General features: G+C 44.2%; 1 protein-coding gene across 5 annotated transcripts in view; it reads right to left on the bottom strand.

Annotated features, from left to right (window-relative positions):
* Window positions 1–15,829, bottom strand: part of LOC111954961 (semaphorin-6D) — a 130,565-nt gene that overhangs the window by 14,674 nt on the left and 100,062 nt on the right. For all 5 annotated transcript variants that reach the window (XM_023974937.1, XM_023974940.1, XM_023974938.1 and 2 more), the window contains 11 exons: window positions 15,488–15,544; window positions 14,858–14,959; window positions 13,971–14,061; window positions 13,494–13,616; window positions 13,141–13,229; window positions 12,077–12,294; window positions 9,987–10,118; window positions 9,655–9,810; window positions 8,309–8,482; window positions 7,685–7,825; window positions 6,353–6,430 (listed from right to left, as the gene is read on the bottom strand). In XM_023974937.1, coding sequence (XP_023830705.1) covers window positions 6,353–6,430; window positions 7,685–7,825; window positions 8,309–8,482; window positions 9,655–9,810; window positions 9,987–10,118; window positions 12,077–12,294; window positions 13,141–13,229; window positions 13,494–13,616; window positions 13,971–14,061; window positions 14,858–14,959; window positions 15,488–15,544 — 1,361 coding nt within the window. The remainder of the gene's footprint in view (window positions 1–6,352; window positions 6,431–7,684; window positions 7,826–8,308; window positions 8,483–9,654; window positions 9,811–9,986; window positions 10,119–12,076; window positions 12,295–13,140; window positions 13,230–13,493; window positions 13,617–13,970; window positions 14,062–14,857; window positions 14,960–15,487; window positions 15,545–15,829) is intronic.

The following is a 15,829-nucleotide window of genomic DNA, read 5'->3' as shown; positions in this document are numbered from 1 at the left end:
ATAATTTTCTGGATATTTTCCAATTTGTTAAAGCACAGTCAACTTAGTGATGTAAACTTCTGAGTCCCCTTATTTAGGATATTTTTAATGATGTACATAAAATACTTTAGATGATATCCAGTATCTAAGTCTGTGCTAAACAATTGATGAATAATGATAGTGGATGACCTCTTCCGATGCAGTCAAATAATACATGGTTCCTAGACACCGAACTTGCAGTAATACTTTGTATACTGAGTTAACAGAATCATTGTTGGGGATAGTGAATTGTAGTTGTTGGTTTCTCCTATCGCCGTTACGCAGCCTTTATGTGGATTTGGGATTTTACATTTTGAGTAACGTGTGTTCTATTCATAGTAGCACACGGGTACGATCGCAAGCGCTAGCAGTGCCACCAAGTCTCTGGGTTCGTGCCCAGGCTCTGTCGCAGCGGGCTCTGGTGATGGCTGACTCTTTGTAAGTGAGGTAACATAGAAGTGCGGCGACGCAACAATTGCCTAGCTGCGTGTCACGAGTTTAGTTTTGTACCTGTTTTCGATGAACCGTGTATTTATGATGTAGGTGGTACTATCCGTTGTTAATTCATCACGCGCTCCAAGGCTGATACTTTTTTAATTTTCAGATGGTGTGTACTGAATCTGTTCTGTGAGTCTTGGTAGGGAGATCTATAGTGGTGTGGTTTACTGCTGAATGGGCGGCAAGTGCTGCTGCGCTCAAGGAGAGCCCAGAGGGTCCAGGATGCGACCTGCTTTTGTCCTCCAAGACAAATGAGTCTCTCTGCGCATTGGCAGGCGCAGCTGGATGTTAATGAAGAGAACGGATTTCCCGATGCCCGTATGCGGTAGGTGTAGAGAGCGATCGTAGACAAATAAGTGTTATACGTTAGCGATTGGAGTACACAAAAATTGGGGAGAAAAGGCGCCTGTCAATGTTATTATTTTTTGTTGTGTGTAGCATTTTTCAACCTAATAAGAATTGAAAAGAGAAAAAATTGTGTACGAATCTCATCCTGGGTGAAGCTTTGGCCCTGATTCTGGGAGATCTTCTGTATGAGTTGTCCTGTTTGAGTTTTACTTGTAGTTTGTAGAGTTGTGATGTGATATTTGGGATATGAATAGTATTAATGTGTGTGAGTTTGGTAATGGGGGTGGAGTATGTTCGGATTGTGCTAGCTGTGGCAGTGTGTCTGGGAAGACCTGTTTGAGAGTACGGGCAGATCTGAATGTTAAGTACTTATATTAGTAGGTGTGATTTCTTGTAGTCAGTTCTAGGAGTATAATATCTACCTGTGTAGGTGAGGGAGCCTGTGTCTTGGAGACTAAGGGGAGTGTGGGACTCGTGAGAGTTCTGGTACCAGATATGCTGGAAGCTGTAGGAATATAGTTGCTTTCTTCCATTGGCTTCAGTGATTTTTGCAATTCGTTCCAGTCATTGGTATCAGAGAACGTGTAAGGAAAGCGGCCAAAGGAGTAGTTGGCTCTGGAGGGTACCAGTGAAATATACCTGCTGGCGAGCGCGTGCTACGGTGGGTGCTGCTATGGTGACCAGTGAGCTGAGATAAGGCGGGGCTTTACCTAGCAAAGACTTATAGATAACCTGGAGCCAGTTGTTTGGCGACGAATATGAAGCGAGGGCCAGCCAACGAGAGCATACAGGTCGCAGGTGGGTAGTATAGGGGCTTTGGTGACCAAACGGATGGCACGTGATTGAACTGCACAATTTATTGAGTAGGGTATTTGAAGCTATTTTGTAAATGACATCGCCGAAGTCAAGAGTAGGTAGGATAGTCAGTTTTACGAGGGTATGTTTGGCAGCATGAGTGAAGATGCTTTGTTGTGAAAAGGAAGCCGATTCTAGAATACATTTTGGATTGGAGATGCTTAATGTGAGTCTGGAAGAGAGTTTACAGTCTAACCAGACATCTAGGTATTGTTGTGTGTCCACATATTCTAAGTCAGAACGTCCAAAGTAGTGATGCTGACGGCGGGCGGTGTGGACAGCGATCGGTTGAAGAGCATGCATTTAGTTTTACTTGCCTTAAGAGCAGTTGGAGGCCACGGAAGGAGTGTTGCATGGCATTGAAGCTCGTCTGGAGGTTTGTTAACACCAGTGTCCAAAGATGGGCCAGAATGGTATACAGAATGGTGTCGTCTCGTAGAGGTGGATCAGAGAATCACCAGCAGCAAGAAGCGACATCATTGATGTATACAGAGAAAAGAATTGGCCCGAGAATTGAACCCTGTGGCACCCCCATAGAGACTGCCAAAGGTCCAGGCCCTCTGATTTGACACACTGAACTCTGTCTGAGACGTAGTTGGTGAACCAGGCGAGGCAGTCATTTGAGAAACCAAGGCAGTTGAGTCTGCCGCTAAGAATGCGGTGATTGACAGAGTCGAAAGCCTTGGCCAGGTCGATGAATACGGCTGCACAGTATTGTCTTTTATCGATGGCGGTTATGATATCATTTAGGACCTTGAGCGTGGCTAAGGTGCACCCATGACCAGCTTGGAAACAAGATTGCATAGCGGAGAAGGTACGGTGGGATTCGAAATGTTCGGTCATCTGTTTGTTAACTTGGCTTTCGGAGACTTTAGAAAGGCAGGGTAGGATAGATATAGGTCTGTAACAGTTTGGGTCTAGAGTGTCACCCCGTTTGAAGAGGGGGATGACCGCGGCAGCGTTCCAATTTTTAGGGATCTAAGACGATTTGAAAGAGAGGTTGAACAGGCTAGTAATAGGGGTTGCAACAATTGCGGCGGATAATTTTAGAAAGAGAGGGTCCAGATTGTCTAGCCCGGCTGATTTGTAGGGGTCCAGATTTTGCAGCTCTTTCAGAACATCAGCTATCTGGATTTGGGTGAAGGAGAAATGGGGAAGGTTTGGGCAAGTTGCTGTGGGGGGTACAGAGCTGTTGACTGGGGTAGGGGTAGCCAGGTGGGAAGCATGGCCAGCCGTAGAAAAATGCTTATYGAAATTCTCGATTATTGTAGATTTATTGGTGGTGACAGTGTTTCCTAGCCTCAGTGCAGTGGGCAGCTGGGAGGAGGTGCTCTTATTCTCCATGGACTTTACAGTGTCCCAGAACTTTCTGGAGTTTGTGCTACAGGATGCAAATTTCTGTTTGAAAAAGCTAGCCTCATTCACCTACAGCTCAAAGCCCATTTACCGCCATCCTAATACAGAACTTGCCCAACCTGCCAGTCGTCGATGAGAGAAGATTTTTCTTAGCCAGTACATTCACAAGCTGAGACATATCCTGCACATGGATATGACGTCACCATCCACAGACAAGGTGGTCTAATCAGGAAAATGCCACGAATGGAGAGAACATCAATTTTGCTGGCACCCTAACAAAGTTGGTCTGTTCTCCCCTTGTACGCTGTCCAATTAGAAACCAGCGTCACGACTGATAAAAGGTCAGATGATAATCTTCCTATCAAGTGACAGGGGGAGCAGAAGTGGCCAGGATAGCCTGCATCAGTTAGGAGAAAAAGGTAGCAAGGACTAAAGCCAAGGTCATTATCCAGACCCTATTCAAAACAAAATATGGAGCCAGACCTAGTGTTTTGCTTGTGCATATTCATTTTACATTTACGCTATTTAGCAGACACTCTTATCCAGAGCGTACATATTCATACTAGTCCCCCGTGGGAAATCGAACCCACAACCCTGGCTTTGCAAGCGCCATGCTCTACCAACTGAGCTACAAGGGACTACTATATTCCAGAACACTTTTGAGGGATGTGAAACACACGAGTGCAGGTTTAACTATTGGGGGCTGTATTTAGGGCCACTCTCCCCTCCTACCCATGGAGAAAAGGGGGGTTTCAGTATTCATTCTCATTAGGACTTTTCAATCAGTGCATGCCACTTGCACAGACAGCCATCGATAGATTTAGATYCAGAACGCCCGTGAATGAGAGAAAGGTCCATACACAACCAGATACATTTAGAGTGGCTGGAAGCTAATGGAATGTGGGGTTTGAAGGCGGCACACAAGTGTCCATTAAGGGAAGGGGAATGAATATGATTAAATTGGATCCCACTTCTGACACCAACGGGAGCTCATTCTCATTCACCCTTCAGCCCTTTCCGTCTCTRTGCTGCGGCGTCCTTGCTTTGTGTACATTTGTTTATTTTCGCTTTTTCTCTCCTCTCTCCATTTCTCATTCACTCACTCTCCGTGTATCCATTTTCAAAAGTGTGGGTTGCGTGAGTGCTATTCATTTCCCTCACTCAGAAACTTTAACGCTCTTCTATTTACTAGCAATGAATGAGGGGAAAGGACTAGGAGACATACATATGAAAATATGAAAATGCTCAGAAATAGTCTCACTGACAAACGCAAACTCGAAAAAAACGACCTACCAGAGATGCATACAGGCAGTGAGACTGATATAAGTAAGTTTATACAAATGCTTGCTAATTAAAAATCATAAGAAAATAGTCACCCACTCACATCCAAATAAGGAGGATTCAGTTTAGGAGAAGGCCTAATTAGAGGTTTGAGTTTAAGAAGACAAACATCATATTTTAAACAGTGGTGGGCCAGGCTGCAGAGTTGCTTCGGGACTGGCAAAGCACTTCAGCTCCATTTTGTTTTTCACCGGTCGCCTCACTTGGGAGCTCTTTAGAGCATTTTGCCAAGATGGCCCGGTCTGCCAAAACGTCTGTCGCATTCACCTCTGGTCTGGATCAACCCGTTCGTCTCCAGGGAAACCACTGACTCGCTGCCACAACAACAAGGCCCATCTGCTGCTCATMTTCGGGAAGTGGCTGAACCACAGTGTTCTGGATAAGGTGTTTCCAGAACATTCTTCCTCGTCCACTGAACTCTAACTCTCTAACCAAAACAGAGATATTTCACTGAGATTTATACTTTTGGAGGTGGAACTTTATGGAACTTGCAATAGTCTCTCAAAGTTCATGAATCCCCRTCTTAAACCACCAATTCCTGTGCTGCTGGGATTAGGAATGTCCCCCAAAATCCCATAACTATATAGATTACCGTGTGTGCCATTGGATCCATATCGACAACTTTGACATTTAAACTGCAAAATGACTTTTTTCAGCATCTAAAAGATTTAATCAAGGCCTTCTACTGCGGACACAGCATGACAAATCGCGCTAAACCGCCAACCCTGGAAGCGCCATGTCGAAAGTCACAGGATGGAAACTCAATTCTGCAGCAGTTAAAACAGACAGACTGCTTTCCGCTATTCTCCTTGGTTCCACAAATCTAAGGCCTTCGCTTTTTTCCCCCTCGACACTCTGGGAGATTTAGGGAGATGTCACATATCAGCGAAAGAACGACGGGCAAATGAGTAGGAGAGGAGACAGGAGAGGGAGGAGAGAGATGGGGACCCACTTTGGCAGCTTGCCAAAAGAGAGGTGTGAGAGTAGGTGTGAGCCACAACCTTGTTCTTTAGCACCACTTCACCAAAGGGGGGGGGGGGGGTGCTAGCCCTACACGTGCAGAGCCGCAGTACTGCTGGTTTTTGTCCCCGACTCTGCAATGAAACACCGGATTCAGCTAATCAAGGTGTTGACAATTTGTTTGATTAGTTGAATCGGGTGTGATGGCACTAGGCCGGGACAGAAACCATGAGCAGGATAATTAATCACTGCTAGGGAATGGGTGGGGTTGTAGAACAAAGTGAACTGGTGGCGTGGCCAAGTGAATCCCAGTAAGCTCTTACACAGCAACCTTTTCCATAGCACTGGAGAGCAATGATCATGAGTCAGTGTCAAATGACCCCTCTTCAGGTCATGAGAACTGATCGATGGCAACCAATCAGTTGTTCAGTCATTTCCTTTGTTCCAGAGAATTGAAGAGACTATATTCATTTTCAGGAGGTCTGGGGTGACAACATTTTTTATTCCTGAGAGATTGCAGTATCTGTCAGCTCATAAATAAATCAATGGACTCAAGCCATTGTGGCTCAAGTGGTTGATTGTTCCTTTCACTTAAAGTGCATWACAAAAGTGGAARCTGGCCCAAAGCCAGCAGATATAAAGAAACAAATGGATGCATATTAGCATTAACTGCACAAACCGAGTTCCAAAGTGTATAATTTGCTGGTGTAAAGAAACTGACTAGCGGGAAAACTCATCTTTGAAGAGCGGTCCTCATCTGCAGTACAATGATGTCACTTACTCAATACATTCTTCCTTAATATGACTTTCAAAGAGTTTCGAGATTTATTTCCCTTATATCTCCTTATACACTCTCTACTCTCCTCTGCTTTTATGGGGGCCAATACTGATGGCAGATATACGATCACGCTCTCAAACCTTTATTACCTTTCAGATTGATGCCTTTCAGCGCGACAGGAAGGAAAGTGACACTTACTTGAACCCTGGCGCCATGTTGGCACAGCTCCCGGTCCGGAGCCAGATGCAGTATGGGTCGCGGGAGGACAGACAACTCCTAGAAAATGACGAGGCAAGAGACGGTTAAATCCCTGTATGATATTGCTCCTTGGCGTGGAGGCAATGGGCGCCCGACTGTGTCTACGTTGACAAAGTGACACGCCACACACACACTTGAGGCAAGGACACTGCTGCGGTCTAGTGGAGCGCGGTCTGTTAGGGCTATTCCCCATCTGGTGTCTGCAGAGCGAAACTGGCCTGCGTGTGAACACAGAGAGGTGAATGTGTCTGACAGTGTTTTAGCTCATTCTCCAAGATGACAAGTATGCCTGTGAAAGACCTCATAAAGGACAGGTGTGTGCATCTGTTTCTAAATATTTCTGTGTGTGTCATGACGGGCAGCCKGGAGGAGTGAAGCCAGTTATCTTAGTGACAGGTGCCCCTCAGTCTCTCTCCCCCAGCCGTGGAGACACGCTGACAGCCAGGACCACGGGGACTGAGGGGGTGCTCCGAGGGGAGGAATAGGGGAGGGGAGGGGGGGGACTGTCATACACTCGCCTAGGGAAGGAGGAAGAGAGGGGGTTGTCTTCTTTGGATTTCTCACTTGTCAATCAGTGCTCTATGTTTTCATGAAACCCTGCCTCCCTCACGTCCCACTAGTAGGAGTTTATGCACCCGGCCTCTCAAAAGGTATTGTCGGCTGACCCAGACTGTTTGTATGCATGCACATGCGAGTGTGTGTCCGACTATGAAGGAGGCAGTGAGTTTTTTTGTTGTTGTTTGAATGTTGATAAATTCCAATGGCAGGATCAGTCAACTATAATGATATTCTTGATGAGGTATTCTGTGCTAATGATATCCTGAAACATTTCCAACATTTACGGGCTGTTAAAATATTGATTCCAGGGGCAATTAAGCGCCCATTTTTAATGTTTTGGTTGTTTGCCAAAATATTCAAACAGGCTCTTTTAGAAGCTGTGCCAAATACATTTGGACAATTTGGTCATTTCCTCATGGCTTCCCTGTTCTCTCCTGCTCAATTATCTGACAAATGACTAGAACAAATATAAATATTTGTTGATACTGAAATCACTTGACCACAATTTGACATTTAAAGAGCTTGGTATACAGAGACTAAGTATTTGTTATAACACATTAGAGTAAACAATTTTGAGCAGTGCAAAAGCACAAAAAAATGCCAGGCCCCATTTTTTTCTAGGTCACGTAGTCAGGGAAAACTCGGCCCTAACAATACTGTATATCCTCCCATGTGTATTTTCACACAATCGTTTCCGACCTTGTTGTAACTCACTTTTTACAGGCGCCGTGCTCAGTGCAGCGGCTGAGTGGTACTCTGATGACACAGCTGGTGAAGGCCACGAACAAGGCATGATGGTCCTTATCCAGCTCCATTCCCAGAATCCTCCGGTCCTCCTGCCCCTGAATGTTACACCTGTGGGAAAACATGGTCACATGACACGTGAGAACACTTAAAGCACAACCATACTAACGGATTAGAGTTAGACCATAGACATGTGAAACACAGTACAATGAATCAGTCACAGATAGAAATGGGAGCCCCATTTAAAGCCTATCTCTGTAAGAAATGTTCATTTAGGAAGTTGATATACCATTTGAACCCCTAATATAGTGTGGAAAATAAAATTACTCTGCTTGTGAACTACCATAGTAAAGATTTGGACCATTTGGTGGAAGTAATAGCATTATAATGTAGGTTACAGCTTTAAAGCAGGTATAGACATTCATTTGGAGATTTTCCAGTCTGATATTACAGTACTGTCACAATGGGATGCTTATACAGCAGTCAGGTTTTCATGCCATAACCAACTTTTGCTTTTATTATGACCTATTCAAAAGTGGTTACACACTTACTTAAGAGGGGTTATAGACTGACTTATAGAGGTTTTGTGCTCACATTGAGGGGTTATAGACATCTATGTCCTCCAGGAGCTGGGAGCCAAAGGAGGCGTTAGGATGAGTGCTGGACAACACCTTCAGGACCCTGCCATCCTCCGAGCCCAGGAAGACCACAGTGCGGTCTTTAGAMGGCCCGGCAGAGGTGTCCACCGCAATCTGAGTCAGCTTGTACCTGGAGAAGTGAAAAACACAGTTAGTGCTGATTGTACATCCGGAACTGGTAACTCGTCAGCCATAATGGGTCAGTCATTCAGAACAAGTGAACCGCCATGCCTGGCATTGAGAGACAGGTCAACATAGGGTTATAAATGAAGAATTTTTCATCCCTTAAAAAAATATTTTTGCTCAGCCTTTTTTGTGCTTTTCCTGATTTTAACCAGTGTGATTTTGTAATTTTCTGTGCACCAAAAGATGGAGTGGAGAGTCCACTCAAATGGGGAAAACAGAAGAGCTAGAGTGCAGCTGCTCTGAAAATTCACTTCTGCTTTAGGCTACTTTCTGGGTGAGATTTGGCCCTTTCCGAATGGCTTGTGTTGGTTCCCTAGCAGCATAGCAGCTGTCAAGGAAGGTTTTGTAAATGWACCATGATTGTCTCCAGAATGTACATGTTCTCATCTTTGTGTGTTTACACATGCATATCTAACGCCAGTCATCTCAACTGGCTGCTGAAGACTGAATCATAACCCCTGCATGTCATTTTCAGTTTAATAATAACCACTACGCTATAAAATGTTATTTCCTCGGGTTCATGAATGCAACACAATCGATGAGAACATCCTATGATTTAAACCCCATTTTACCGCCAATATTTCCATGACTTCACTAGGACTTCGGGATATTTCACTAGGAGGTTTCGTCTCAGGATGTTTCGAGCAGTGTGAAATAACATGTTCCCTGTGCCCCCCTGGCTTCTGTTGTCATTTACCAGAGTATCACATCAGCTTCCTGTGGTGAGAAGCAGCAGGCCGGGCACCCAGGGGGTACGGCAGGCAGACTCAAACACCTCATATCACCTCTGCACCGCCAGTAAATGTCAAGCTTTGTGGATGAAGCCACAGTCTCCGGTCAAACAGAGAAGCAGTAGCTAGGCTGAGGCAATTTCTGAGTTTAGCTTCTGAGCGAGGACTCCAGTTGCCTGGTTTGAGTAAAGTGTCATTCATTGAGTCATTTGACTTACTGTACATGGTTGCACAAAAACTTTGCTGTCATTTTTCATACTGCTGATATGTCAGATTTGTATAACATTGTATATTATATTGCATTATTGTATATTTGTCTATGGTGCCGTTTGTCCACACGAAGATAAATAATTATATTGTATTGCATGGTACTGCTCTACAGTACCTGCTGGTGGTGCGGGTGAAGCAGGGCCGGTCGTTGACGGAGGGCACCGCCTCGTCCATCAGAGGGTAAGACTTGATGAAGGTCAGCGTGTCGTCGGGGAAGGTGGTGGACGACTTGTAGGCAGAGGCCGGGCCGTCACCGGCACAGGAACCAGGTCTGAAGTAGAAAATAGAGATGAGAAATTACATTTGGCAACTCTTACTCAAACAAAACATGGGTATGTACTGTGCTAGCCTAGCTGGTCCCAGATCTGTTGGTGCTGTATGGCCAACTCATATGGTTGTTGTCATATGTAGGCTAGTGTTTCCCCCCTTTAGAAGGCAGTCTCATACCTAGGCTTGGGCACCTGTTCCTCTGGTACTGGGGTCCAGGCTGAGTCACTGGTTTTCTGCTCCTTAAACTTCCCATTAAAGGCCTTCTCTATGTCATCCATGTAGAAGGCACACACTGCTGAGCCAGGGATACTGACGAGGGAGACAGACGCAAAGAGCGTTTTCAAAAAAGAGCCTTGTGGGATTGAGTTACTGAAAAGGTTTGTTGAAACATGGTTGGCTGGTCAAACAAGGCAAACATTTTTTTATCCGATTTCTATCTGGTGAGTGTAGAGCTCTGTGTATAATTCCAAATCAATATCAAGAAGTTTGAGGTAAAACTAAAATGTTCCTGTGCAGTGTGTGAGTGAATATCCAGTTTTTCTAGTTTTAGTGATGTTGCATATTCTTGCAGTGTAATACCCATTTCAGACAGAAGATGTGGTATATTACCAGTAAAACTGTATAAGGCAATGTTTATATGACCCCCTTTCATACATATCAGTGGGTAACTGGCAAATTAGGAGAGGTAGGGGATATAGTTAAAAAATTAGGGTAGGGATGGGTTATACTGTATATTGATTTCATTTAAATGTATGTTTTAGCGCGACGTTCCAGATGCCTCTAGGTTTTTAGTTAATTTTTTACTAGCGTTCTGTCTTTGGTCTCGCCTCCTTCGCTCCTTACSTGCTATGCGCACAGTGCAACTTCCCACTCGCACATAGACGCCAAGCCCCTCCCCCTGCCGCTCACAACAACAAAAGACGAAAGATAACTTCTTCCTCTCTGACAACAAGCAGTTTAAAAACTCGCCATTTCCATTTGAGGTTTGGTCCAACAGAATCGGTCATWTGGACACCGAAACGCGTACAAACATTATTTTACTGTAATAGACAAGAACGTTAACTTTCTAGCGATACCCTTTTTTTAACTCCCAAAATGTAAAAAAGATAAGACCCTACTGAAACGAGAGTATCAATGAACTTGATTGGGGAAGAGGTATGCTCAGTTTCTAACGTGCGCGGCATTGTGGTACCACGCACAGCTAGCAGCATTTTAGAGACAGAATGTCACGCGCTAGCTTTCTAGTCTGTGTTTTATAAATGTGCAATGAGCATAAAAATACACATGTATATAAGGAATTGGAACCTCTCATTCTGAGAAATAAGCATMTTATCCAGGTCGGCCAMWTGATTTCAATATCTAAACAAAGTAAACAGTTCAAACAGTTGGACAGGASGGTGTGTTCATAACAGTTCAACTGTTCTACCGCGTTAGCAAGCAAATGCAAGTTGGCTAGACTTCAAACATAAAGATGAACTGGTTACTCACTAGCACGTGGGCTTGTGCTTGAGAGATTGTTCATGAGACCTGTATTAATTTTCTATAATGTCTGTTACAAGAYGTTGGTAATTATTGGTGRATGTGCATGGTTCTGGTACATTTTTTAACAAAAAGGGCATTTTCATAGACAGACTTGGAAGTCAGATCAGTGATTATTGCAAAAAATAGCAGGTTAAACTATTTTGATAAAATAATGTAATTTATTAGTGGGTCATATGGTTGTGGAAGGCTTATATTTAGTCTAGGTATAATGTTACAAGCCCTGAATTCATTAGATTATTCCTGACTGTTTGAAATGCGGTGTATTTACCTTTAATTGTGCAACAAAGCTTATTTAGACAAAATCGAGATATATATCATGAGTCGCCCATAAGTTTGAAATAAATCGATATATGATTTTTAGGCCATATCAACCCAGCCCTCTGTTTTGCATTTCAAATTAGGGAGGTGTTGAACAATGGAAGTGTTAATGAATTTACCTGCAAAAAAGCTGAGAACTATTCACACTGACCTAATAGGTGTATTTTGGTTACAGGGTCTGTGAAAATGCAGGAATCATGACTAGGTCTTTAGGTGGGTTTAAATTGTCCATGTTTTTTACCCCCTACCCTTTCAGAAGTACAACAAAGCAGGTAAAATGAAGCAGGCACGGTAAAATCGTAGGAATTTTGTCTGTGTATGAAAGGGGTATAAGAAATGTATGGATATTGGCTTTGATGGAATAGTGCCCAGTCATTCACCACTACTTTCTTRGCCACTAGGCTAACCTGTTAGCTTGCGTAGTAAACACTCCCACCACCGCGGGGCGCTGGTTGATCTGTAGCACGTTGGTGAGCGACTGCAGCACGTCGAAGTAAAAGAACGAGTCGCCGGGCACCGAGCAGTTGAGCCGCGCCTTCAGGAAGGAGGTCCAGTAGCGCTCCAGCACCCGAGGAGAGCCGCCGTTGTCGTTCTTACACACCCGTGCCACACGAGAGAACACCACCTTGGAGCAGAACCAGAAAATTATAYAATATAATAGAATGGTGCTTTATTATCCTTGGCGCTCTTCTCCCGACCCCTTGAGACAACAAACATGACTTAATAGGCTTGAAGCAGCACAGGATCAGCCACAGTGCTGGCTGTCTGGGGTTAATAYGTGCCTTGCTCAAGGACACAACGGTAGTAGTGAGTACTGGAGATTCTGTCACCAGCTGCCCCCCGGTTGTCATCTCATATTCAACTTCTCGATGCTTCACCATAGGATTTCAATCCRCAACCCTCTGGATGCACTTACGCCTATCTAACCTCCAGACTAACCACCACAAATGGATGTTATTTCCCATTCGTCATAGCTCAGTGGTTCCGGGACATGAGGCTGCAGACCTGTCATTATAGCTCATATCCTATGTCCAACCATAATGGTGCCTTCATCTTGTCAGAATAAATCGATCACCCATCTCAACTAGTCATGATACATYTGATAAGAGTACATAGAACATCAGTTGTTTAATCTTTTTTTTCTTTATGATTTTGTTCAGTTTTGAAGAGAACAAAAAGACCACCAGGAATTCAGCTAAAACTTTGATTAATTTAGGAAATTTGTTCCCAAGTATTCTCACAAATAAAAAAGTGACACGTGACTGTGTCTCAACGTAATCAAGGTATGAAATGACTGTTATTTTTCAATACAATCTCTTTTTGGGCTTAGTTGTGGTCAATTTGCAGTGTACAAATTATTAGAATTATGTTCTGGGCCTCCGACCATCCGCTCCGACAAAAATCAGCCTCTGGCTGAATCTAGTTGCCTACCCCGTCATACATCAATCTTACATAAGTGACACCCTCTTACCTTTCCCAGGGTGGTGTACTCCACTGCAATCTCACTGAGGAAAAAGTAGACATAATTCCCATACTCGATCGCATGGTGGAAATGGGGCTCTGGGGAGGCAAGGAGACACACACAAGAGGGGAAAAGTGAGAGTTGAGATTGAATTAAAGTCATTATGGTGAGTCATACTTTTCTGGAGTGTATCAGGGATGGAGTCACTGCTGTTCAGGCATTTGTTCCAACCCAGTACTAACACCTGATCCAACTAATTAAGGACTTGATGACGCAGTGATTGGTTGAATCGGGTGTCTGGGCTGAAAGAGCTACACATCCCCAACCAGGACACTGATCGACACAAAAGTCATGTGACCAACCTCGGAGCCACTTGGAGTCGTACTTGACGGTCCGCAGGACGGGGCTGTCGTCGCCAAGACTACGATAGATGACAGCGTCGCTGGCCAGGAAGTCGGTCATGGTGGCAGAGTAGAAATCACCGCCTGAAAAATAAAGTAAGTAGAGAAAATATAGTAATTAATAAGTACGATAGTATAGTAGTAATACATAAAGTCATAGTAAAATACTAGAATTCATATGGACAAGCTTTATATATATATATATAAAAAAAACATTTTCATAAATAATGCTATAAGAATGCTCAACTGATTAAGCTAATATTTACTATAAGCTAGGTACAGACTTATGACTCATCGATTTAGCCATAAGACTAGGCTTCCGTCTAGACCTGCCTAAAAGGTCTTACATTCAGTCTTTGGACAACATTTTATTTGCTAATGGACTACGGACAAAACCATTTCATTTCAAATTCTACATTTACAAATTGAGCCACTCACCAGCAAAGAGGCCGAGGTTGGATTGGCCCGACTCGAAGGGACAGCGCGCCTGACCCACCACCTCTTCGCCAACCTGCTCCAGGGTGGTCATCTGTGGGAAGGAGAGGAGACTGTTAGTTCTCTGTTGCCATTGTGGCTCTGGGCATGGACTGAAACCAGCACTGCACGAACCGCTTTACTCCTTTACCTCTGCTGCAACATTAGCTGAATTGCTAACACAGCCATTGCTATTGCTAGCACGGCTGTGGACGTTTAGCCCCTCGCTGGCGCTCATAAATTACCTGGCTGCCTCTCCAGTCCCTCTTGGGACGGTCTCCTATTTGTGGCTAAGCAGGAGTTGGACTCCCTGCTCCCACACACACACACACACACACACACACACACACACACTAGGAAAAACAAAACAACATCTGTCTGGTTGGCTTCACCTCTCTGCCTTCAATGAGCTCCAATTAAGTAGTTTCTAATGTTAAATGACAAGTCCTCTTTCTTGCCTTTTCAACATAACTTCACACTATTGCATGTATGCAAATTGAAATGGTAATTGTATTGAATGCGAAAAACAGACAAATGTGTAATGTCATCTTGACTTTTATTCAATTGTGAGTCATGAGTGAACAAACCGACTGCTCGGAAGCAATTATACCTTCTCAATGCAAGAGGATGGAACACACAAAGGCTTAGCACTCAAGAGGAGGTCAATGAAGAGCCAAACTGTGGCATTGTGATAATGACTAGCTCGTTGTCTCTGCATGCCCGCCAATCAGCAATCACAGCTTTATAATTGGAGTGACATTAACAAACGTCAATCATGGCTCTCTCGAATCTAAAGGTTTGATGAAAGAAATKAACAGCACACATCAACACCTAAACTCACACACACGTACCTTGTAGTTACGGCAGGTGGGGTTGAAGGCATTAGTGCCGCAAGCAAACAGGGTCTCGTCGTTCCGCGGTACCAGCACTTTGACATAGTTGTAGCATTCATCCTACAAAAACACATAGGCTCATTCAGTATCACTGGGAACTCATGTACTATAAATACATTTGGAATAAGAACAGGCTGCCATAATAAAATAGCGCTGATGCATTACTCGGCCTCACAAGAGAATTATGGTGCCTTTGAAACCATCCAATTATGTTATAGGATGCACTTACATTGTTTTTATTTAACCATTATTTATCTAGGCAAGTCAGTTAAGAACAAATGAGTATCTACAATGACGGCCTACCCCGGCCAAACCCTAACCCGGACGACGCTGGGCCAATTGTGCGCCGCCCTATGGGACTCCTAATTGAGGCCGGTTGTGATACAGCCTGGAATCAAACCAGGGTCTGTAGCGACSCCTCTAACGCTGAGATGCAGTGCCTTAGACCGCTGCGCCAATCGGGAGCCCCCCATTTATGCTGCTAGGGAGAGTCGACTCTACCACTGAAGAACGCCAAGCGGTAGCTAGTGTGTTCTCYCCTGACCTTAACGTAGACACACATAGAACATGGTGGAGAAAGATACTCACGCTGTTTCTACCCCTCACGGTACACTTGGCAACATCCTTGGACCTCCATGTCAGCTTCTGCAATACATGAAAGGGGGGGAAACTAAATATGACACCACACCATGCTCTAGACCAGGGGTGTAGAACTAATTTTTCCCCGGGTGGCCGCATTCGGTCTTCAATAAGGGCCGCATTGAAAATTGGTTGTACTTCCTCGCCGTCAATTTGCTAAAAATGTTCCTTTGTCCCATAGCTTTCATTTKGGTGATTATTAGCGAGCTGGACACAGTCAAGAAACGGTATGAATATAGGTCCATTATCATTTATACACAGTTTCCATTTGGTTTTAGTCATTTTAAAGTA

Source organism: Salvelinus sp. IW2-2015, linkage group LG30 (assembly GCF_002910315.2).
Source record: "Salvelinus sp. IW2-2015 linkage group LG30, ASM291031v2, whole genome shotgun sequence".
Taxonomy (NCBI): Eukaryota; Metazoa; Chordata; class Actinopteri; order Salmoniformes; family Salmonidae; genus Salvelinus; species Salvelinus sp. IW2-2015.
Note: the sequence above shows the minus strand (reverse complement) of the source record. Positions and strands in the feature narration are given on the sequence as shown.